The following is a 25,450-nucleotide window of genomic DNA, read 5'->3' on the forward strand; positions in this document are numbered from 1 at the left end:
TTAAAGGAATGGATTAAAATATAGGGCATTCTTCAGCACCATATCAGCAATCTTTATTTCTACAACATTAACTCTAGAAATTTGTAATAATAATAATCCACTGTACTAGTTTTAAAGGTTCTTTTTTTAAATTGCACCATCTTTTTATATTGAACAATAATCTCACTTCCAGTAGATATGAAACAAGCTGACAAATTACTTACTTCTTTGAGTTTATTTTATTTAACCTCCCTCACATGTAGTAATGGCCTCTAATTATTAAAGGTGACAGTACAGACTAGGAAGGAGGGTTCTTAGAATCTGGCTGGCTGAAGAGCTTGGTCAAATTTTTCTGGTTTGTACTCTGATTTTTTTTTTTATACATAGTCAAATAAAGTGATTTTTAAATTAAATATCTTCCCAGATTCATGTTTCCATTAACACATTTCAATGAATTCTTCAATTAATTTATAGAAAAGTAGTATGTTTCATTAACATTGCATCAACATCTTCCATTATAATTGTGACATATAAGACTGCATTGGCTACCATAAATGTTAAATGGAAATCTGTTCGTCTAGGCATGAAAATATTATTCCAAAAAGCTCTTTACAAATTAGAAATGTGCTTTTCTGAAGTGATTAAAACTCTTATCTTTGTCTAGACCTCTATTTTAGCACCTTTTATAATATAATTATTTGTTTCTTTGCCCATCTTCTCCAGAAGTAATTGACTTCTTTATAAGCTTGATATGTATATTATTATCTCTCTCAGTCTAGCACAATAATTGGTACATAGAATTTTTTTAAAAAAAGAATCTGTTAAGTATTTGTGAAATGAGTATATTCAACAGTAATGTAAGAATATAAAGTAAAATTACCATAGAAATGATAGGCAATGCTCTCTTTATATTACAGGTTCTGACATAAGCACATTATGTCTTGACAAAAAATGTTTCCAGAATTACATTGTTGCCCCTCTCCAAATGTTTACATAAATTATGGTTGTGATTAGGAAATCTCTGACTTAAATCTGAATATGAAAGGGTAAAGGTTCCATAAATTGTTGCAATTTTAACCTTTAAACAGTCTTTAAAACTTTTATAAGTTGTAATTTTAATCATCTCTGAAGATGCTTAAAATTAAGTCTTTGAAAGATAGTTAATTTCAGGTGGTAATATAATCCCATAGCCAGGTCTAGGTATCTAAGGAAGCACTTACACCATAATTATATATATATATATATATATATATATATATATATATATATATATATATAATTCAGATATATATGTAAAACTTTCAGATTAAAATTTTCTTTATGTAAATGAAAGTTTCAAAGATCAAAACAATATATTAATTTATACTAAATAGTTAATAAATCTATGAGAAAAATATTAATGACATGCATATCTGCTTTATTTTTTTTTACTCTTCTCCATGTTACTATTGTCCCTTTCCCCTTACTAGAAAATAGTTAACATTGTGCACCCACAATGGTAAGAAGTCCCCTTAGGTCATGGTGCCCTACTTTATGTAATTCCATGAATAGAAAAATCAAAACTTTCTTCCAAGACAGCCCGGGTGGCTCAGCGGTTTAGCATGGCCTTCAGCCCAGGGCCTGATCCTGGAGACCCAGGATCCAGTCCCACGTCAGTTTCCCTGCATGGAGCCTGCTTATCCCTCTGCCTGTGTCTCTGCCTCTCTCTCTCTCTCTCTTATGAATAAATAAATAAATTTTTAAAAAACTTTCTTCCAGTTGCATATGATATGCTTATCAGTTTCCCTGAGTCTGCTGCCTAAAAATAGGCTCCCAATCCAGGGTATATTGAAGGCAATCCCTTTCCTGAACTGAGCTGGCCACCTAGTGCTGTGAATTCTACAGCAGATGAGCACTACTCCCCAAGTTTATTTATGTTGATATTTATTTATGTTTATCCCAAGTATATTTATTTTGATAAATATAAATAAAAATGAAATCAAAATAATTATTATGCAGATTTATAATTATATGACAGTAATAATAAAGATTACTATTATAGCAAAAATATTATGGAAACTCTATGATAATACTGACTATTTGTTGAGCATTTAATATGTGCCAAACCCTAGACTACATGCTTTTTAAGCAACATCTCACTGAATCCTCATCAAAACCATGACCACTCAGTTATGATAGAAAAGTGGGAAAACAGACATGAATTTTTAACACAAAAATGAAATATGAGGTGAGCTAAACTACCTCAATTTCTCATTGGAAAAAAAGAATTCTTCTGTCCCCTTTCCTTAACCATACTGATGGAAAAAAAAATTCGATTAATAATATCTACATAAAACTAACTGAATAAATGAGGAACATAATTTTAAATGTCTGTGACTGATTATTCAAAGAACCAAATGGTAGTGCTTTAGTAATAGTTTATGGTTGATATGACAATATATTTATAAAATCACAATTTGTCTCTAAAAAGCAAGAATGACACAACTTTGGAATATATTTGCTCCAGCTTGTATCCCCTTAAGAATGATAAATTACTTAATCCAAAAACTAGGACTTATCAAGACAGCAAGAAGACAAGTCACAGAATAAGAGAAAATATTTGCAAAGGAAACATCTGATAAGGAACTGCTTCCCAAAATATACAAAGCATTCTTAAAACCACAATAAGAAAATAACTCGATTTTTTAAATGAGCAAAAAACCTGAACAGACACCTCACCAAAGAAGATGTATAGATAGCATATAAGGATATGAAAAGATGCTCCCATCATATGTCATTAGGGAATTGCAAATTAAAACAACATTGAAATACCACTACACACCTATTTGCCTGGCAACACCAAATGCTGGCAAACCCTAGGATGTGGAGCAACAGGAACTCTCATTCATTGCTGAGGGAGTGCAAAATTAAGTACAGCCTCTTTGGAAGACAGTTTGGTGATTTCTTACAAAAGCCAAAATTCTCCTACCACATGATCCAGCAGTTTGCTTTTGAGTATTTACCAAGGATCTGAAAACTTATGTCTACACAAAACCCTATGTATGGATTTTATAGGAGCTTTATTCATAATTACACTTATGTTCAAACTGTAGGAGATTTATAGATGTATACAGGGATGGGCATGGTATTAATAATGTTTCTTAATCCATGGATCCATGGCAGGCCCCTCTGGATTTAAAGTCCTTAATTTCTATTATTGTCACAGTGCCCAACCATGAGCCCTTAATCTGATTATCTCTCCTGCTATTGTAACCATAGCTATTCCAGCACTGTCTTATAACAAGTGCAAATTAATTCCTAATATAAAACAATAGGAGCTAATATAGAAATGTCTTCAAGTTTATTATCCTAGTAAGGAAACTTCAAAATGCTTCAGTACTTGATCATAAATCATGCTATTTCCTTTAGTGATTTTCTTTGCCTGAATTCAAATTGTAGTATACTAAACCACTATCAACAATATCAGGACAGCAGAGATACAATTAATACCCCAATAACTCTAATTGGAAGGTCTCCATCTGCACTAGAGATTTTATTTTTGAATCTCATTATAAATATTTCTCTAGGGGGCCCTAAATTCAGAGCATCACTGTAACTGGTTTGTAATAAATCATAATATATTAGCTATGCTATGCAAATAATCATGCACTGAATTCTTTACTAAACGGTTAATATACTCAGTGTATTATGTTATCTTTAAAAAGTTTAATACAATCAAATCATAAGAAGGGCTCCATAATCTTCTAATATAGCAAAGCAATTTGAGAAGTAGGTTTTAAGCTATAAATAGAAAACAAGAAGAAAATCATAAATTGTCTTAAATAAGTAATGATTAGTTTGTTTCTTTGAGGGGAAAAATAACCTTTTTTGAAGGTGAAAATAAAAAGATTGTGGATAACTTCCAATTAGAAGAAAGCCTAGGGCAGTAGTCTTTTTCTTTTTATAACTATGGAAAGAATAACAGCCCTGAAAACTGTCTAATTACCACCATCACCACCTCACCTTACTGCCACAAAATAAATTAAGACATAAAAATAAAACAATTCTATCAGATCTGAGAGTGAATGAACTTTCTAGGAGGTGCCAAGAAAAATGCAAGAAATTCACATGAAGCAATTTCTATGAGCAACATACTGTACTAAAATACTTTCTATACATTTTCTTTTTTTTTTTTCTATACATTTTCTATTTAATTCTTACATATATTAACTATCTAAGTTAGACATTATTATCCCCATTTTACAGATGACAAACAGACCCAGAAAGATTAAAGAACTTGTTCAAGGTTTTATCAGTGACAAAACTCGGTTTTAAAATCCCCATTTGCTTTAAGAATGTCTTCAAAAATGTTTTCTTCTTCAGAAACATTAAAGAGCCCTCTGACTCAAGATAGTAGAGTGGGCTCACCTATTTATTTTACCTATTTTTTAAATCCTGTGTACCTATTTTATAATTATTACCTACTTCCATCCCTCTCAAAGCTCTATTTAAAAGATAATAAAAGAGTAGTAAAATGTCTAAACCCACAACAGGGAGAATATGAAGGGGCCACAACAAGGGAGAGATTTCAATAATTTTCTGGAAGATGGAAAGGGGGTGGTTAATTTTTGAAGCACGAGGCAGGATAGAGGAAGCTGTTTCTGAGTCACATGCAGATGCATGTGCACATGCACATGCATATCATGAAGAAGGAAGCCAACATTCCTTCCATAACGCCTCGGAAATACCACTCTGATGGAGATTGGGCATGAGAATTTGAGTTGAAGAGAGGGGTTTGGGAAGCCTGTGTAGAACACAATTAAAAATTCCATTCCTTCTAGCACTCTCATCCACAAAATTTATAGCACTACAGTACCAACCTTCACTTCTTATACTGTCACTGAAAGAAACAAAGTTCTAATCTTGGACAAGAAAAATTATGGTAAGAACTAAGGCAGTTAGCACAGGTGTTGGTGCTTTAGATTACACTCCCTTTCATTCTGGTGTTGAGAGGCCCCCACTGTAACAGGTACTTGTCAGCTCACAGCTTAACATACAACACACCCTGACGTGAGTACACAATTCTGAATCAGCCTTTGTCTTGGGTCATGCTCAAATATGAATTGCAAGCATGGATTATATAGCTCTGAAACAGTAAAACCAAGATAGATACACTGAAAATTTGACCTAGAGGAAACAGAGGTAGTTCAGGGAACAAAAATAATTTTGAAAAAATTTTTAAGAATGTTAGAAATATTCAAGAATATGCTGCACCTATAAAACAAAAATAAATGCTATGGAGAAAATAAATAATCAGAATATAAATATTCTTAGAAATTTTAAATGTGATTGATGAAACAAAAGTGCAATAGAAAGATTGAAATAAACATTAAGGAAGTCTACCAGAATGCAGAAGAAATAAAAGGCAAAATCTAGTAGCAAAAACATAAGGGATTCAGAGGATCAATTCAGGTGCTATAACATCCAAATAATAGTATCTTTAGAAACACCAGAAAAAGATGGAAGCAAAGGAATTGTAGAAATAATAGAGAATGTTCCTTTATTGAAAAGAATTTGTCAAATTAAGAGACTTCCAGGTGTGTAACAGAATACATGAAAAAAAAAATAACTGTCCCGAGACAAATCACTGTGGAATTTCAGGAACCTAGAGTAAAGAAATACTGTCAGACAAATGCATGTTATTAACAAAGGAATCAAATTCAGACTGGCATTCAATTTTTCCTAAACAACATTAGTCATGTGAAGACAATGGGTATTTTCTTCCCAAATTTCCAAGGGAAAAAATATTGATATTCAACCTATAATTCTACACTCAGCCGAATTATTAAGCACATGAATATACAATTTGAGGGATGTAAGCACTCAGAAAATATACCACTTACATAGCTTGTTTTAGGAAATGATATAATCCAAAAAAATGAGAGACTAAACCAAAGAAGGGAAGATACAGAGCCAGGAAGCAGCATTTTCAACCCTTGTGAACCATGAAGGGAATTACTAGAATGACTGCTGTATAAAAGGCCTGGGGAGGACACATTCTGCAAACCTCAAGGTGTGAGATAGCTAGGGACAAAGGGGATCCCATAGATTTTATAGTATCCTTGAGACATTGGAAAATAAAGAGAAAAAAAAAAAGGTAATCCAAAAGTCTAAGAAAAACACAAAGCTATATAAAAAAGGAAATCTAATCAGGACACAGTACTTAGTTTTGAAGATCACTGAATTTACATAGTCTAAATAATGCACATGGATTTTATTGATTTTTCAACTTTTATAATAATCTTGAAGACAAAACATAGGAGACTTAATTACGATAACAAAAAAGAATGTAAATAATATCACTATTTACAATAGAAGCTAAAAAATACAGACAATATAAATTGGGGAGGAGTGGAGAGAAAGGAAATATAAGGGCAGTTATACTCACATTTTACAAAATTTGAGATCACAGACACTTCCTATAGCTCATTTAAAGAGAAGTAGGGGTATATCATTAGGACTTAAACAAGGCAGGTGTGGTGTAACAGAGCTGAATTCTCATCTATGACAGTGGAACTCAATATATAATCCCTTCAAGTTGGCAAATCTAGGAAAGACATTTATTAATTAGAAATATAAATATTAGACTGCCAGAAAATAGACCTTTAGTACCTTACAGAAGTAAGGAGCACCTGGGTGGCTCGGTTGGTTGAGCAACACACTCTTGGTTTCGACTCAGGTCATGATCTCAGGGTTGTGGATCAAGCCACAGGTTGGGCTCTACCCTTAGCAGGGAATCTGCTTAAGACTGACTCTCTCTCTCTCTGTCTCTCTCTCTCTCTCCCTCTCCCCCTCTCCTGCTTGCATGTGTTTTCTCTCTCTCTCTTTCAAATAAATAAATACATCTTAAAAAAAAAAAGAAACACAAATAAAAGACCACCAGAAGAAATCAAACAGGAAAGTTAAAAAGTGTTACTTCTAGAGAACAGAATTGAGGATGGAGAGGAATGACATGAAGGACTATTGACTTAAAATTATAAGATTCCGAATACTTTTTAATTGTTATATATGTACATTTATATCTTAGGAATTTTTAAAGTATTCAATCCTACCAGATTCTTATTTGTGACAAGCAATGAATTAGAGTTATGTAAATTCTCTAAGCAATTTGCTATCATACCACCTGCACAACCCTTAAAAAACTCTACAGCCTACACAATGAATTTATAAACAACTATACATACTAAAAATTATACTATAGAGAGTAATATTTTTTTTAAGGAAGACTTCTTCAGAGTCAAGTCAGATAGAGATGAAGCATTTGTTGCTAGAACCACAATCCCTCATTCTTGTTTTAGGAGCACGTATATGAGAACCATATTCCTTCGAATCTCTCTCTCACTTCAGTTCCAGAAGGGACATTTCTATGAAAACAGGCAGTGTCCCATTTCAAGCTCATTTTTGTTGCTCTCCTCTGTTTTCTGCCTCAGGGCTGCTTACTCTGAGAATAGGCATATTCTAGAAATCAGGGGGAGAGTGCAGGTATGGAGAATATTCTCCAATGAGGCACAGAAATGTAGAAACAGATGCCTCAGTCTCCCATCCTCCAGATAGAAAATTCAAAGATTTCTTTATGGCTTACCAGAGAGTTCCCAGCAGAACTGTATTCCAGTTACCGACAGTGGTAACTAACTTAACATATACCCTTTATTGGCTTTTCCTCTGTGCCTATCTTGCTTTATTTACATGCTCACTCCAGCTTCTCAGAATCAACTCTCAAATTATCTGTATACAAGACACTGTCTTAGGTTCTTCAGGAACCACCACTCCCCCAAAAAGGACGTAAGACGTTTAGGAATCAAGGCTGTGCTGAGACATGTGGCTGCCCAAGTTAGGTCAATTATTTGGCACCCCTTCAAACATAGAAAAACGATTCAATACTTATTTACCAACACACTTGGGCACAGTAAGGGAAAAAGGCATGTCAAAGAGAAGAATGACCATTTTAGAATGCTAGAGCTATAAATAATTATATTGCTGCTACGGCCTTAGAGTAGTTTATATCATACCTATTTAAAATGTAAGTACTTATGAAATTTCTTAATACTCACTTGTACTACTTAGGATTCTGTACAGGAAACAGAAACTCATGTTTTTAAGCAGGAAGTATTTTAGTATTGGAAATTATGTGCTTACATAATAGTTTAAGTCTGGAAGAAGAGAAGGCAAGAGGCCACCACTACATTTTGTAATCCAAGGAACCATTCCTGTGACTGGGATTCAGGGTCAGGAAACTGCTTCTGGCTGCCATTGCTACCACCACTGATGACATCACAGCTGCTCCACACTAGTGAGGCTGATGATGAATAATGGAATATGGGATCCAGCTGCTATCAATGTCAAGTCCATCTGAACAGTCTGGAATGCCTTCTACCTCCAAAAAACACAGTCACTTAAGTGCAGTTCATTGGCACAATATAAACCAGGTCCAGGACTCTAACTTCAGAGAAGTCTGAAAATGTGGCTTTTAACGCTCCAGCCTTTGCAATACATGACATGGGAGAGCGGAGGATAAAGGGATGTAAATGGATGCCATGTCAATAGCCAATATTGGGTACAGTCCACTGTGTAGCTACTCAACATCCACCATCTTCTACCCATGTTTAACTTCCAAACAAACACCAGAACAAAACCAACATGTTCACAATCTTGCATAATACAATTAGCCTGAACATAAACAAAAATGTGCTCACTCTCTCCTCAAAGAGAAGATCCAAAGTCTACTCAGTGTATCCAACAATATAATATTCTTCATTTCTCTTCTTGCTCAGTTATAATCCCATACTTATATCCTTTATAATAAGGAATAAATCATAAATTTTCATATTTCTTCTGGAGGCTCTAGAGGAGTATCTATCTGTTCCTTGTTTCTTCCAGTGCCTAGTAGCTGCCAATATTCCTGACCTGTATCACTCCAAACACTGCCTCCATCTTCATATTACCTTCCCTGTGTATCTCTCATCTCTCTATTATAAGGACACTTACAATGCATTAGGGATCCCCTAGATAATCTAGGATTATTGCCTCACCTCAAGATCCTCAACTTAATCACATCTAAAATGACGCCTCCCCCCCCCCCGCGAAATGGGGTAACCTTTATAGGTCTCAGGGATAGGCCTTGATATCTTTGGGGCCACCATCCAGCCCATTAAATTTCACCTTATTTTGTTTATGAGCCCATTAAGCAAACATGGGGTGGCTAGGAAAAGAGGCTAACTGATATCCATAGAATTGGTCACTCTGTCCCTCTGTTTGTTGAGAACCTCTTCTGTAGTGGGTGCTTTTGGTAAGCATTTACATGGGACACAAATAATGTCACACTCAGTACTTCTTGTCATCAATCCTCAATTTTAACTCTTCCAAGTCCTTGAACATCTGGCCAAACCATTGTCAACTATCAAAAAAACAATGAATATTTATAACTCTGGCAATTCTTCCTTCTGGAAAAGTGGGAAACCAGATGTGCTGCCCAAAGTTCTTTAAATGGGAGCATTTTCCTTCCACATATCTTCCAGGGCCATTCCTAACTAAAGCTGTAATGCCAGCACAGCCCATTTCCAGCTTGTGTTTGTATATATGTGAAATTGTTTGTAAACCAGGATCAATTATTTTCTTTTCCAATTTCTCAATCAGGGTTCCAACATAAATTAAAATTTATCCCATATGCCTTAGTGAAGAATTGCTTATAGAAGTATAGGCAAGGTTAAAGGAATAAAGGATGTTGCGGTACCCAGAAACAAGAGAAGAAACAATGATCCTGGAGCTCAATGAGAATTTAAACTATGATAGAGGCTATGTTTGTAGAGGAAAATAGCTAGAGTCAGAGATACAACACTGGAGTAGGGAGAGAGCATAGAAGAGATAATCCTACCTACTCTATCCATCTACCTGTTGATCTTCTATTGATTGTACCCAACTGGAAACCAGCTGGTAAGGAAGACGAGGTGATGGTGTCCACATGGGTCACTATCCTAGGACACAAAACAAGGCAAAATGTATCATAGGTGTGCAAACACAATAAGCCCACATTTCGTAGCAACTTTCAAGAGGTCAAACAAGTAGATTTAGGGAGAAGTGACAAAGCATCAGGAGTGATGCAATGGTCATGAGGCACTGCTCATGCCACTTACCTATACCTTCATAACCTTCCATTTGATGAAAGAGTGCTGCTGTACATGCCCTGGTTTATTACATGGTGGATCAGATAACACCTAGTCCGTGACAGGCAGCTTAGCTTACATGATCATTCGATACTCTGTGCTCAGATACGAAAATTTCTACCATAGTCCAGAAGCAACCCAGGATCTGTTTCTTAAAAGAATAGTTATCTGGAGAATAGGTCATGGCTTTGCCCTAAACTGTAATTCTAAATCAAGATTTGCCAGAGGCCCCTAGAAGATTGCTGTCAGACATCTCAAGCACCATTTGATCTATTGGATACTAAGGCTCATATGCAGAATAACTTGCACTGCAGTCCATAGTGGTAACAAAGCCTTCTCTTACTCTGGCCCTATTCAGAACTGACAGCCTTCTGGGTTACTTGAAAAGTGTATCACAGCAGTATCCTGAAATGTATATATGTTGTTTCAAAAGTCCAATGAGATTTACTAGTCTAAGAAATTCATTTATTTAACAGTGATAGGTGTAGTGATCATCTTTCACTGAGGAGCAAAAGTCTTAATTTTCTATAGATCACAGGACTACCAAAAACTTTATTGATGTCATGGCCCTTGAATATATATTATCCCCTCCCATCTCTGGCATAAATGTTCCTTACCAAGGAATTTATGGTACTTGATACCTCCTATTCACCAAATGCAATCAGCATGATGGACCAAAGCAGTGTCTTATCATGATGAGACAAATGAAGTTCCTAGATTATTAAAGAATATTGAATAATTGATACTGTCCTGAGGCAAGACCATGAAGGAATACAGATGAAAAACACTTCTTCTGTAATCTCTTAATTGGAAAGGGGAAGCAAACATTTAGCAGATTGATCACTGCATATCAGATGCCAAAATTATGTTAATTTGCTTCAGTTAACTGAGTACATCTGAACTTGGAATTACATGATTAAGTTAATGCTAATCCACTGTTATTCCCTAAGACTCTCCAATTTCTATTCAAGTCAAACAGAAGAGTTAATGGGTATATGATAATCTTCTAATTCAGTCCTAAGGGCATCATAATAAATTAGCCACCATCAGACGTACTCATGTACTAATCCATTCTAATAACCAGTCTGACTCTGCTGTCCATTACTGTAACCATGTCCACTCCATCTCTGGCATTTAAGTACTGACCTTTGGACTCTATTCATCTGTAATTCCATCATTCTTACTGAAGTCCGAGGGTCCATTTTAGAGACAGCATCCTCCCTCCCTCCCTCATCCTCCTGAAGCAGGATCAGAATATGTCACCCCAAAATATGCTACTTTGACATAAAGGTTATTTTGAGCTGAAAGCAATTGAGTAAAAGCAGACCCAGGAAGAACCTTCCCTCTATCTGCCTAACAGCAGGGCATAAATTTGTGAAGCTGTCCCCCTCTCCTGCATCAAGAAAAGGAGAATAAGCCTTACCAATGGAAACAGTGAGGGCACTGAGATGAGTCTGCATAATCAGAACTTATGAAATAACTCTTACCTATACCTTCAGTATCCCCCAGTTTATCAGTCTCTCTTTCCTTGTCTAGTCACTTCTCCACAATTTATTGCCTTTTGTTAAATCCATAAGGCTAACCACTTCTGCGAGTTTTTCTCTTCTTTCCCATGAAGCCCCCATGCACATAAAATTAAAAATGTTAGTATCAATAAAAGTTATAAACTTTTCCTATTGTCTTTCGTCAGTTTAATTCACAAGTCTCACTCACTAACCTAAGCAGGTGGGAGAAGAGTTTTTTTCCCCCCTATAGTCCCTAGCCTTCGGAAAACAGACACTACTTTTTCAAGGACCAATGTACATTTGCCCTATGTATTTCTCAAACATAGTGAGGGGGTGGTCAAGTGGATGGCACATGATAAATCATCGCCAACATTCCTCACTCCCTGAGCTTTGCATTATTCCAATGAATTTCTAACATATAGCTCATTTTAATATTGGCCACCAGTGATTTCAGATTTTAAACAATTGCCAAGTCATTAAAGCTACCTCTCACTGTTGAGCTTTATCTTTAAATTAAGAATTTCTAGTAAATGCACCTATATTAATAATTTCAGTCCAATCTAAAGGTATGTTTCTTTCTTCTTTGCTTAGCACTCTTAGATCTATTCCTACACATTTCTGGAGGTAAAACTAGCCAAATCCTATCATTCTAAGCTATCTCCTCCCAAGGTAGATTTTGTACTTGTCTTCCTGAGACATGCTCTGTTCTAATTATCTTTACAGATCTGATGGCACTAAAAGAGTAGATGGCAGGTATAAGGAAAATCAGTATCCCTTGGAAAGTAACTACCTTGGTTGAAGCCATTACAGGATCTCGAGCAATAAAGAACTGAGGTCATCTGACAGGGGAAGAGAGCTGCCTTTGTCAGCCAGCAATATTTAATGGGATTTAGAGATTCAGGTTCTCAGATTCATCTCAATCTAAATCTTCATTCCAATTCTTCAGGTCCTCCTCCTCCCCCTACTTTCCTAATTAGTACCACAACTTTCACTTAGGAAACTATCGATGTTGTGAATTTGTAAGTTGTAATTCTGCAACCCACTTTGGATCATCACCCCTTTTTTCCCCCTGAAGTTCTGCAGGGCAATTAGAAGCAATGATCTCACTCAAATCTCTTTATTTCTCATTTTCATCATAATATTACCATGCAACTGTCACTTGTTCAAAGACTTTGCTTACAATGATTTCATTCTATGAGGCCATATGTGAAAAATTCAGCTATTTGCTACATGGAAAACAGTATCCCATTTCCCAATGGTCATTATCACTGCCTGTAAACTCAACTAGTTCAGTAACCAATTTCATATTATCTTTGTTTCCTGATCAAATTTTAGCACTGAATACTTAATTAGATAAGGCTCACTGCATGAAATAGACACTACTCAGGTATTTTGAGCAGAGTGCTTTAATTCAAAAGATTAGATTACTGGTAACTTGAAGGAATGAGTCAGAAGGCCACCCCTAGTCTTTGACTTCAAATTAGTATGACTACATCCACCATGATCACTGTCTCCATTACCACTACCTGCATTTACAAAAGCAGTGTCAAGATAGTGGATCACGGGGGATCCCTGGGTGGCACAGCGGTTTGGTGCCTGCCTTTGGCCCAGGGCGTGATCCTGGAGACCCAGGATCGAATCCCACATCAGGCTCCCGGTGCATGGGGCCTGCTTCTCCCTCTGCCTATGTCTCTGCCTCTCTCTCTGTGTGACTATCATATAAAAAAAAAAAAAAAAAGATAATGGATCACGTAATTCAGCTGTTGCCAACACTTACGTCTGTAAGGAGCCCACTTATATAATTGCATTACTACAGAAGGATGACATCCACCTCCCTTATGACTTCCAAAAATTTCATGAGTGCCTCATGTTGACAAAACCTAAATTTGTGAGGGAATCAGAAATGTAATTTCTAGTTTATATTTTAAGCTCTAACACTGGAGGAGTGAAGAAGGGAGAGATATTGAAGGGATAGAGATGGATTCATAGAACCAATAAATATCTAGCACACTAATCTACAGATGGTGCTGGCTTTCTGAAGTAGTTAATATTTAGGGTAGACTCTAGTATGTAAACTCCAAATCTCAACTGTAATTAGAAATGAGAAATGTGTTTCCCGAATTCATCTTTCTGCTCTTTTTGCCTCATAGGTTCCCATCCTCCTTTTCTTTCTGGAAAAAATACCAGACCCCACTTTTACATAGGCTGACAGTAATAATTCAAGTGTAATGAAAACACTTAAATGTTGGTGAATAAATACAGCTTTCAAGAGCAGCTATTTGTTCTTTTGTGACCATGTATAACACCTTTATTAAATTTTCTCTGAGGAATGAACTCAAATATATTTTAAACCAACTGTGCACATAGAAGTGATAAACCCTAACTGCATAATATGCTTATAAAAATGTAAACATTGTATTTGATTCTCAGATTTATTAACAAAATTAGAACACAAGCCACTTTCAAAGGTGTCACTAACATAATTCTACCTTCTGTGCAAGACTCATAACTTACCACCCTCTCATTACCAAATAGCTGGGTAATCATTATTCTTGAAAGACTGGTTCTTAGGATAGCTTCCTCACAGGGAGGAGAAACTCAGTTTAAATATGATGCATCAGAGATGACAAAAAAGGAATTTCAACTGGGTGCTTTGCTTTTTCCCAAAGACAAATTCAAAGAAAAGTCTTAAAGCGGAGGAAAAGAGCACCTAACTGGCTTCTCTCAAATTGCAGGAAAGAGATTCAGGGATTCTTGGAGACTGAGTATATGGAATATGCATGTGGACTGACAAATTCTCTTTACACTTCACAGTCTTGTACTTAAACTGAAAAATACCCAATAATTTCCAATAATTCCCTTTTTAGAAAGGACTGTATTATTTAAACCTTCCAAGATTTTTTTGTTTTAGAATGGCTTTTAATTTGGACATATTCTCTGTGTAGATGTTCAATTACAATGTGACCTTCTGGTAGCTGCATTAGATTATTATAATTAGGTAGATAGATATCAAGTGATGTGTTTTAGCATGTATTTATTCTCAAAGGAGATACTACTTTAAGGACACAATCCCTGGGAGAACCTCACCTATGAGAGTGAGAAAAAGAGAAAAAATTCTGTGGGATTCCTATTTAAAACCGGATAGATCTCCAAGGAATGAAAGTATGAAGGAAATTTGTTCACATGTGGACATGTAAACATGTCTTCATGAGGTAAAATGAAAAAGACAAAGAGAAAAGGAGATTTAATTACTAGGCCTTTTTTTCTTAACAGGTAAGAAAAAGTTTAATTTCTCCAATTTCTCTAGCAAAACCTAGAGCTAGAAGTCTAAAAGAACATCAAGGTGTATCTCAGATCATCCCTTACAAACCTAAAATTCTTATAATCATCTAAAGACAGCTGATTGACTACGTTCTTCATAACTCACATGGTCTTTTACTGATAAATTCTAAAATCTGTCTTCATCTGAGTAGTTCTATATATCAATTATAATTAACTTCTACCTCTGAATCCCCTTCAGAAATGTAAAGTCATGTTACATACTATTTTTATAACTTAAAAAAAAAAGTATGCCTTTCAATTCACGGCTGTGCCTTTCCTCAATAATTTAAGAGGGAAATTAGGAAATTTGGGAGAGAATGAGGGAAATCAACTTCTAATACTTATATGATCTTGTAGTGTTTTGAAATAATGAATGTTTATATTCCCCTGCCTCTTCATAACTGTTTCTTTGGTTCAGATGGCATCTGCCTAAATAACACCTAAGATTAAGCTAAAATACACTATGAAGGACTTGCTTTCCAAGGTGACTTGTCAAAATTGTTTGCATGCTGAGGAGGCAAGCGACCAGTCTCATGAAGCAGGTCTTAAGTTCCTGTGTGTGTAGCTCAACATCTCAGCCCTGCTAGCCCTATCTACCACCCAGCAGGATCCCAAGTCGACCTACCTCACCCAGGTCTGTACTTAGCACTCCTCTTGAGCTCCTATATAATCTACGGCCCTCTTTTTCTCCATAAAGAAGACAGTGTTAGGAATTCAGCTGGCTGAGTGTTAGGCTACAACAAGACAAGAGCTGAGAGAACAGGACAGCTCAGTATGATGTTGCATTCTCGCAAAGGTGCCAATTATCAGTACATAATGCCTGGATTGTTGTATTATCAGATGGATAGTGTAGCAAAAATCACCTCTAGGTTCTCTTTCATACTTACAGGATAACTGAGTTGCACATATGGAACAAATCTGTAAATTAAAATATTCCTAATAAACTATGAAACCACTAGACTCCATGTTCTAAAATGTGAATATAAAAGTCCATATGAAAATATTTTTGAATACCTAGGAAGTGTGCAGAAAGAGAAAAAAAAAGAGAATGACTAAGTTAATAATGCTAAAAGTGAAATCAGTCATCAGTGTCCATCAGCAAAATGAAATCAAGAGTAACACAGAAAAGAGAAAAAAGAAGAGATACAGTCATCCATAATTCTATTGGAAAATGCACTGTCATCTGCCTAAGGTATTTCTAGCCATTTCAAGTATGTTAAAAATTCCATTTTCTGTGCATGAAAACATTTCTTTAGTTAGTGACAAAATTTTACCAAAAAAGGACGCAGTTCCCCTCCATGAATTTTTAGGTATGAGGCATGCAACTCAGTGTGATGACTGAGGAGAAATTATGAAAGTTATCAGAACAGGCTATACATCACAGATTAAAGTCATCCAAGATAATGAACTTTAAAAAGTGTAGTAAGAGCTGAATGATCTAACGTAAGATCACAAGAGCTCTTCCACTTTATTCTTGGAACCAAAAAACCCACAGCATTAAAAACTGCTAAAGCTTACATTTGAAATGACAAGAGTAGTTTAAAAGAAAATTATACGTTTTATGTCTGGATCCAAAAGATCTTCCAAAGAGGACTAACTTTTAAAGTAAAAATATGCCATCATTAAAAAATAAGCTTTTCTCCAGAAATTTTAGGCACTCTAAGTTCTAGTTTCACATCTTTTCTACATTAGAAATTGGCAGCAAAAAAAAATTTACAATATTAACAACTGAATCAAATAAACATCTAGCAGATAATTTATGTAATAAACTGATTAACAAAAAAAAAACATTTTTCCCACAGCAGTTGTATATTTATTGTGCTAAAATCAGGTAGCAGGGAATGAAGAGGTCTGGGGAACCAGTACAGAATGTTCACAAAGATTTACAAATCTCTAGTCATTACACACCGAGCAGCTAAGACAAAGGTGCTGAATCCTCTCAGGCCAAACTATTTTAAATGTTGCAAATATTCTATATTTCTCATGACTGCATGCCTTTGGGGAAAAGTGTAATTTTAATGCACAATAAATATTTTATAGTTTACAAAATACTCTAAAATAGTTCGTCTGCACAAACAGCATACATCCTGTACATGCAGTTTTGACATGTTGAGATAACTTAGAAATATTCATGCTTTTTTTGTTGTTGTCACATTTTCTTTCTCTATAATGATCCCTGGTCAACATCCCCTAACAATTTAACCAATGTAATAAAACAATGTACAAGTTCTCTTTCCTAGTGTATTTCCAGTTGTTCATTTATATTACATGAAACACTCCATTTACACATAGTAAACTTCATTTTCTGGTTCTGACTACTCTTCACTTTAATTCATTTTGTGTCTTAATAATTAACACCTTGTAACAATCATACACTAAATTTAATGATCTTTAGCACCAAGGAGTCAAGAATATTGCACCAAAATGGGTTTATACTTCATATCTAGTTAATAAATAAGATCTTGCAACTTTGTTATAAGGAAAATATCACTCCAAAATTAATCACATTGAAAGAGAAGGATAGTTTCACAGAAAAGTTGGGTGTATGCTATTTGTTAAAAAAAAAGAAAAAAAAGGCAAAAAAAATACTAGCGGATTCGAAAGCTAATAGTAAAATTTACATTAGAGGACTCCTTGATTTTTTAATTAAAATTTATTTAATTTTAAATGTTCTTTCCAACAGAAGAGGTAGGTATATTTCCACATATGAAAAATCGGTAACAGCCACAAATCAAAACAAGGAAAGCCTGATAAAAATCAACATACTCTCTTCTAACAGCACATAAATGTAACTCTTTTCTGATGTTACTTATAAAGATATGAGTTGTTTCATGTTCCAATCAGACAATAATCCTAATTTTCATAATATACTTCTGATAGTAATAGGAGTATTGAAAGGCTGTCTTTTCATCAAAAATTGTTTCCCACAGTGATTTGTGCCGCAAGTCATGGTGACCTTTGGGTCACTAGACAGGATTTTACTGTAATTCTTATTTTCACCAACACCATCATCGTCAAGCCTCTAAGAGTCTACAGAGATCATCAGATTCTTTAAATTTAATTACAACCAAAAGGGTATATTCAGACTAGAGGTGGAGAGATTTGACCATACCAGTCAGCAAATGAATTCAAATGTGCAAATTTTAAAGTATCTACAGTTCCAGCTTTGGACTAGAAAATGTAAGGTAACTGATTGTAATCAGTAGGTAATAGTAATTTAGCCAAAAAATTCATACTGTGTTTCTGTGATCATCAGACTGAAGAATGACTGTATATAAGATACATGAAAAATGTCATGCATTAGACAAACGGATGTGAACAGAGGGAGAGCCTCCAAAGTCACATAATGATTGCTTTGGTCTGGACGACAACAAGGCTAATAAAAAAAAAATGTTTAAAATAAAACTTCATAAATAAAACATCCGGGCATTGTATTTAACACTTTACTCTATCTAAAGGTTACTAAGACATAGAGCACATTTGCCTTTTTCTCCCCACCCCCAAAACCCTCATTTGCTTGTTTTCCCTGAAATTTTATATGAAATGGGAGCTTCCTCACTGTCAACAACAGTTAAGGCCCAGTTCAATTTACTCTCCTTTCGCTTTTCCATTTTTCTGCTTTTTTCCATTTTCTATCACTAGTTGTTTCTCTGATTTGCTCACACCATTTGCTGAAATACCATTCACAGCTGTTTTTCCAGTTTTTGCTTTCTTAGGCTCTTTGTATGTCCGAACATAGAAGTTAAGAAAGAGAAATATGAAGCTGATTGCATAGGCGATGAGAGCCCAGTGCATCCATTTTGGGAAGGGGCAATCAGTGTAAAGAGACAGCGCCGTGTGCCCAATGGTCACGTGGAACTGAACCTGAAAAACAAAACAATGTAGGATACGTTTACTGTGAACAGTGAGTAACTTCACCAGAATCTTCTATTTAGCTAAGATAGGCCCAAATCTTGCCACAGTGTCCAAAGTTTCAATAGCTCTTTGGCTTCCATGCCTGATTACAGCTCCCTCTCATCAGGCTGCAGTTCAGATGTCATCCCCTCAGCAAGAGCTTCCTGCCAGCTAGGACAAAGGATCTCCATCCGGCTGGCCTCTCAACCCCATTAATGAGGGCTTTCGTTTTATGTGGGTTTTTTTCTTTTTAACAATTACAATTATCTGTAATTCTTAACTTCTTCATTGTCCATCTTTCCACTAGTATATAACTTCAGAGGGTAGGGTTCTGTGTTGCTCTCTGAGGATTCCTGAGTCCTTAGCACAGGGTCTGGATTCAATGAATAATTTGTTGGATAATGTTGAATAATGTTTAATGATAGGGAGTTATCAATGGCCTAAGAGAATGAAATAATAGTACCATATATTCTTTTTGATTTTTTTTTCCTCCCAAATTTTAGACTGATTTCTTTCCATGAAACTGTCAGCAAGATGGTACATATACTTTTAAAAGTGAACCTATCATTATTTATTTCTTATAAAATAGCACACAGGTAAAACTGCATTTGAATTAACATTCTCCTTGGGGTGCCTGAGGGGCTCAGTTAAACATCTGACTCTTGATTTTAGCTCAGATCATGATCTCGAAAGTCATGGGATTGAGCCCCACACTGGGTTCCATGGTCAGCAGGGTCTGCTTGAGATTCTCCCTCTTGCTCTCCCTCTGCCCCTCCCTCACTCCATGTGTGCACACGTGTGTGCTCTCTCTCTAAATGAATTAACATTATTCTTTACAAATTTAGATTTTTGGTAAAATTTAGTAGATATTTGATAATAAGTGCAAAAAGAAAGACTCACTTTCTACTTTAAAAGTTTTTAAAAGAAGAAAAAATTAAGATGCTTTGTAATTCAGATAAGACAAATCAGTAGAAATTCCAACATATCAAATGAATAGTTCTCAATATAAGAATTACAAATTCCACGTGTTAACAAGGGTTAAATTTTTACAAGATTCACTTACATGATTAACTATTGTAAGAACTTATGGCTTGGAAATACTCTACTCTTCACAAAATTAACATCCTATTTGGAATGGGCAATTGTGGTTTCTCTTTTAAGTATAGTCTTACCCATATTAACTAGTATATTAAAAATTATTAAAATAATTTATTCCATGTGAGCCCCAAATTTATATTAGACTGAAAAACTTTAAACTCTCCATGGCAAAATGCAGGTTTTAAGAACTTTTGATTTCATAATGGTTCTTAGAACCTAAATTATCAAAAAAGGCTTATGCATATAGGTGTGATTAAGTATGGCATCACTCAAGAAGACTCAGGTGAGGACTCTGACAAAGTAGATATAAAGAGTTCAGATGACTTTTGTCCTCTCTTCATTTTCTTGTGACCATTTACTAATTACTGAGGAAACTGAATTACACAAACTATATAAACAGCTTACACAAAAACTGGAGGAAGCTTCCTGTAGCATTTTAGTTACAAATGAATCTTTCACACCCAGCATTCCCCAAAAGTTGTGTTTCCTGTTCAGCCAGCCAGCTGTTTAGCAACTTAAAGCAGAGACGAATAATATTTCCAAATGTGATTCCACTGATAAATTGTACACATGCTATGATTACAGCAAATTATAATAAATTCCAAGGCTTGAAGAACAGCTGCCAGGTTGGCTTGGGATTTCCAGTTTGATTACTGGGCTAACACCTTGCTTTGAATGTTTCACTGAGGTACCCAGATGCTACAAGAAGTCCTCCTAGGAGTAAGTGCTGAAAATTATCTGCTCTAAAGGTTAGCCTTTGAAAATACCTAGCTCTGCTCTCTAAGAACTATGTGTTAGACAGTAAGAGGAGTTCTCTTGTCTTTGTTCTCTTCCTTCACCCCAACCCTTCCTTGGTTCTGTGCCTTCTCTTCAATTTTTATATCCTAAATGTAGAGGATCTGTTAACAAGGACTAAAAAATGGAACAGAAAACAAAATTCAACCAAGAGCAGGATGAAGAGAGGTAATAATAACACCTTGTTAAAAAAAATCACCTGAGAAAGAATCTATATTATTTTTCTGGTCATATATAAGTCTATGTACTTTATGGTATGCTTAGATCTTTTCTCATCCATTTCACAGATATTTTTAAAGAACATTTCTTTTAGAGAGATAAGAACTATTTTTAGTCTTTTAAGAACATTAAAAAGGTTAGTAGCAGTGACAACTAGGTCTATGAACAAGAAACTCCAAGAGCCAAGCAGCCTCAACTCTCACAGCTGCAGCACAGAGAAAGCCAAATTTGTAACAGAAAATTGTCCTGGATAACTTAGCTCTTCAGAATTAGTCAGTTCAAATATTTTCAGTGTTTCACCAGAAGAAAGTTCAGAAGAATTTAACTCACCAGCTGCAACATGGTTAAGTATCGTTTCCACCAAAGATACTTCTGAATCCACGGGCCAAATGCAGTTAACCCATAGTATGAGTACATAATCACGTGGATGAAGGAATTCAGCTGTGCTCCAAAAAATGCTTCAGAAAAACAAAATTACAAGATACTGAAAACTTTAATAGGCAATAAACCATCTGAACATAAAATAAATGAATCCACATTATTTCCTAACTAATCTTGAGTACAGATGAGGAATAAAAACTGTAAAGTAGAAATAATGAAAAAGATTTCTCTTCAGATCACATTAGGTCTTTTTAAACTTTAGACTCTGGCTTTTAGCATATAAATAAAAATGCGTGTTCCTCAAATGCAAAGGACTTTCAAAGTAGGCAAGTTTCCAAATGGAGTACCCCAGTGGCTTATGTATGCCATAATAAAGAAGTGCTGCGTATATTATTTTTCAAGCTATTTTTCTCAGAGAAAATAGACATGCATAGTACATATAATTGTTTCAAAAGATTTTTAATAGAGTGTCTGGCTGGCTCAGTCAGAAAAGCATGTGACTCTTGATCTTGGTGGGGGCCCTAAGCTCAAGCCCCACATGAGGTATAGAGATTACTTAAAAATTTTTTTTAAATAATGAAATAAAAAGGATGTTTTAAAAAAAATTAATAAAAGGTAGATTGATAGACTTTTAAAGCCTCATTATTGCTTTCAGATATGCCCATAAACATATCAACAGAATAGTACTTGTTTGTTAGGTCTCTGAGCAATTTTAAATGAAAGCAGAAGGTGAACTGTACTACTATAATGACCTATAGCCTTGGTTCTCAAGAGAGAAATAATCTGTTTCCAGCTCAGTGATGTAAAACATCTTCAGTCTATAGGCAACTGAAAGCCTGAAGACATATCTTGGCCAAAATGTGAATTCAGATCCTTTATAACAAAGCTATTTATAATTACCTTTGAGTAAGAACCAACAGGTTCATTTAAGGCTCATTTTAGAGGAGTGGGCTCTGGGCTTGGATTGGAGATGGAGCCTTCAAACTAACTGAGAAGTTAAAGCTTAGTATCCTTTGCCTTTTTTTTTTTTTTTTTTTTTTTAGGTAGGCTCCACATCCAGTATGGAACACAATGTGGGGCTTGAACTCAGGACCCTGAGATCAAGACCTGAGCTGAGATCAAGAGTTGGATGCTTGACTGAGCCACCCAGGCACCCCCAGCTTAGTATCCTTTGAATCAGAAACACTACAGCCACTCCTCATTAAAATATTAATTTGCTATATTTAAGATTAGTTTATGTTTATCTCAGAGGCAAATCTTTATGTATTTAAGTAGCCATAGGTAAAAAGCTAAAGCTTTACTTTCTTCAAATTTCTTTTTTTTCTTCATATGTCTTTAAAATGAAATTAACACAGAAATAATTAACTATGAAAGCAAGTTAAAGACCAAATCATATTCCCAGCTTCTCATTACTTTTCCATTCAACACATTTACATAATTTAATATATGCATCTACGTTCCTGAAAATGCTCACCTTGTCCCCCTGCGACCCACTTAATTCCAATCCACCACAATGTAAACATTGTACAGTGATGGTATACATGAAGGAAAGAGACTTGGTTGTTTTTCTTCCTTAGGATAAAAAATACAGTATCCAAATACTCAACCCCTTTTGATACAAAGTACCACCAAAGAGCAGCAGCTATCTGTAAAAAGAATGGAAAAGCATGTTATAAACACCAGAGTGACACTATCATATGGTTTTTTATTCATTGTTAAGTTAGTCCTAAACAATCATTATTGCACAAAATGTACAAGGCATGGAGTCATTTTTGCCTAAGTAGGTATGAAACCTAGGCATCTATCCACGGGGGCGGGGGTAATGGGAAAGAAAGAGTCCAAGTCTCTATTTACCCAGTGGCAATGATATAGAGAAAATTTTTAGTCTGTTACAGAGCCAGATGTCATGAAGTACCAAACTACTAAACATAGAGCTATAAACGCCTTCACACTGCTATGTTTTTCAATATAGTAAAGAAATTGAGATATTTATTTTGTAAAGGTATTTCGGTTTTTCATGCTTAGCCTATAGTACCTCAGATATTTTTGCAAGTGTGTTTGTGTAGCCACTGGTCTCTGTTAGTGTCTGTCTGTCTCTCGCTTTAAGTGCAACAAGTACCTAATCATAGTACTTTGTATTAGGCGGTAAAATCTTTAAAGTTGCAAGTTGAAACAAACAAACAAAAATAACAAATACTTCCTAGGTCATAAATATAATCCTACTTACATGAATAAGTCTTTTCTTTTCCTGGGCTCTAATTAAGACACCAGATGGTACAGAAAGATTATGTTACATGCTGAGATTAAGGATCCAAGGATCCAGTAAGAGGTGACCTCTGTGAATATTTTAAAATATTTAACAAGAACCTTACTATAATAGTACCTAAACTCAACTTTCTAAATGTCAAGTATTTTCTATAATGTGTGTCCTATGTACAAACAACAAAGAAAACAGTACATAACTGAAATCTGTTTATAGATTTCTGTATGTCAAGGGTGACTGGAAAGTAAAATATGGTAACATTATATTACCAATAGTTTATTTTCTGCAAATATAATAAAAACTGAGTTTACACCTATATAAACTGTGCAATGCTCAACTTACTAAACATTACATAGTTTATAAAATATTTGTTTTTCCTCAGGCTCTTAACAAATGAATTAGACTTTCTTTATGAGTTTCCATTCTTGACCCAAAACACAAAAATCCAAAAATGTCATCTTTACAGTAAACATGGAACTTTTTAAAATTACTACATTCTAGTAATCCAACACATATTCATTCTCATACAACCAAACAGGTCACTATAACTATGAAAATTTTTCAATTATGTACTTTTAAAGAAAAGTTGACTTTTATTGACTCAACATGATCCTATACACTTTTACCATTCTTTGAAAGTAGGTTTTTCAGAGTGGGGATTATAAAATTAAACCCACTTCTACTGATTAACGGGATTAGGAATGTACTTACCCTAACTTCATTAACATTATCAGAATAATCCACACTCTGGCAAATATAGCTATATCCTGCATTATATGATCCCATGAATAACTAGAAAAAAAGGGGGAATAACATTTAAAGCAAAGTTTTAGTAGATATGGAATTTCAAAACACTAAACACAATATGCAACATTTCAAATTACTTTAAAGAACAATATTGTCTAAGAAATTCAAATGCAATAAACAATGTGTTGTGGAGTTTCTAAAATTTGTTGTGTGTCAATTTATTCTAAAATTGAAATCTATATTAAAAATCACATGTAACTCTTGGGCTGAGACTTCAACTGTCATCTACTTTATAATTAAGAGAAATTAGGATTAACCATGACTCAGATCTAACAGTTACATTGATTTCTGTTCTTGACCCAGAGTGGTTTGTATCAAACAAATGAGGTCAAAGTATCCAAACAAATAAAAGTTTTTGTGAAGTTGAGATTCTCTAGACTAAGCTGTCAATTACAGATTTCTTTAAAGAAGAGTACTGTTTATTTTCTTAGCATCACCAGTCCAGTTCTCTGAATTCATACAGAATTTTAATGAGGAGTCTCTTGGGAAACAAATTCCTTCCACTCTTATAACTTAAAAAATGCCTGTATCAACTTAGCCTTTAGGATTTCTTTTCAGAATGTCATGGAGAATTTTCTAGTGTCCAGAAAAGTACATGATGACTAGCAGCAACAATGTGTAACAGTTAACTCATTTTTGTTCAAACCCAAATACAATGACATTATGTAATAGGATTTAACCTGAAATCAGTATTTTACATCTGCATTTTTTAAGATTTTACTTATTTAATCATAAGAGACAGAGAGAGAGAGGCAGAGACACAGGCAAAGATAGAAGCAGGCTCCATGCAGGGAGCCCAATATGGGACTCGATCCTGGGTCTCCAGGATCACGCCCTGGGCTGAAGGCAGGCGCTAAACCACTGAGTCACCCAGGCGTCCTACATCTGCATATTTTGATCAGTTAACAAACCTGAAACTACTGAATAAGAATTACAAATAAGGAGCTACAACTATTTACTGGCTACTTAATATGTGCCAAATACTATGA

General features: G+C 35.0%; 1 protein-coding gene across 2 annotated transcripts in view; it reads right to left on the minus strand.

Annotated features, from left to right (window-relative positions):
- Positions 1 to 16,794: 16,794 nt before the first annotated feature.
- Positions 16,795 to 25,450, minus strand: part of ELOVL4 (ELOVL fatty acid elongase 4) — a 31,488-nt gene continuing 22,832 nt past the window's right edge. For both annotated transcript variants that reach the window (XM_038554597.1, XM_038554598.1), the window contains exons 3-6: positions 24,366 to 24,446; positions 22,866 to 23,037; positions 21,341 to 21,468; positions 16,795 to 18,868 (exon numbers count right to left, since the gene is read on the minus strand). In XM_038554597.1, coding sequence (XP_038410525.1) covers positions 18,593 to 18,868; positions 21,341 to 21,468; positions 22,866 to 23,037; positions 24,366 to 24,446 — 657 coding nt within the window. In that variant the 3' untranslated portion in view covers positions 16,795 to 18,592. The remainder of the gene's footprint in view (positions 18,869 to 21,340; positions 21,469 to 22,865; positions 23,038 to 24,365; positions 24,447 to 25,450) is intronic.

The sequence above is a fragment of the Canis lupus genome, chromosome 12 (genome assembly GCF_011100685.1).
Source record: "Canis lupus familiaris isolate Mischka breed German Shepherd chromosome 12, alternate assembly UU_Cfam_GSD_1.0, whole genome shotgun sequence".
Taxonomy (NCBI): domain Eukaryota; kingdom Metazoa; phylum Chordata; class Mammalia; order Carnivora; family Canidae; genus Canis; species Canis lupus.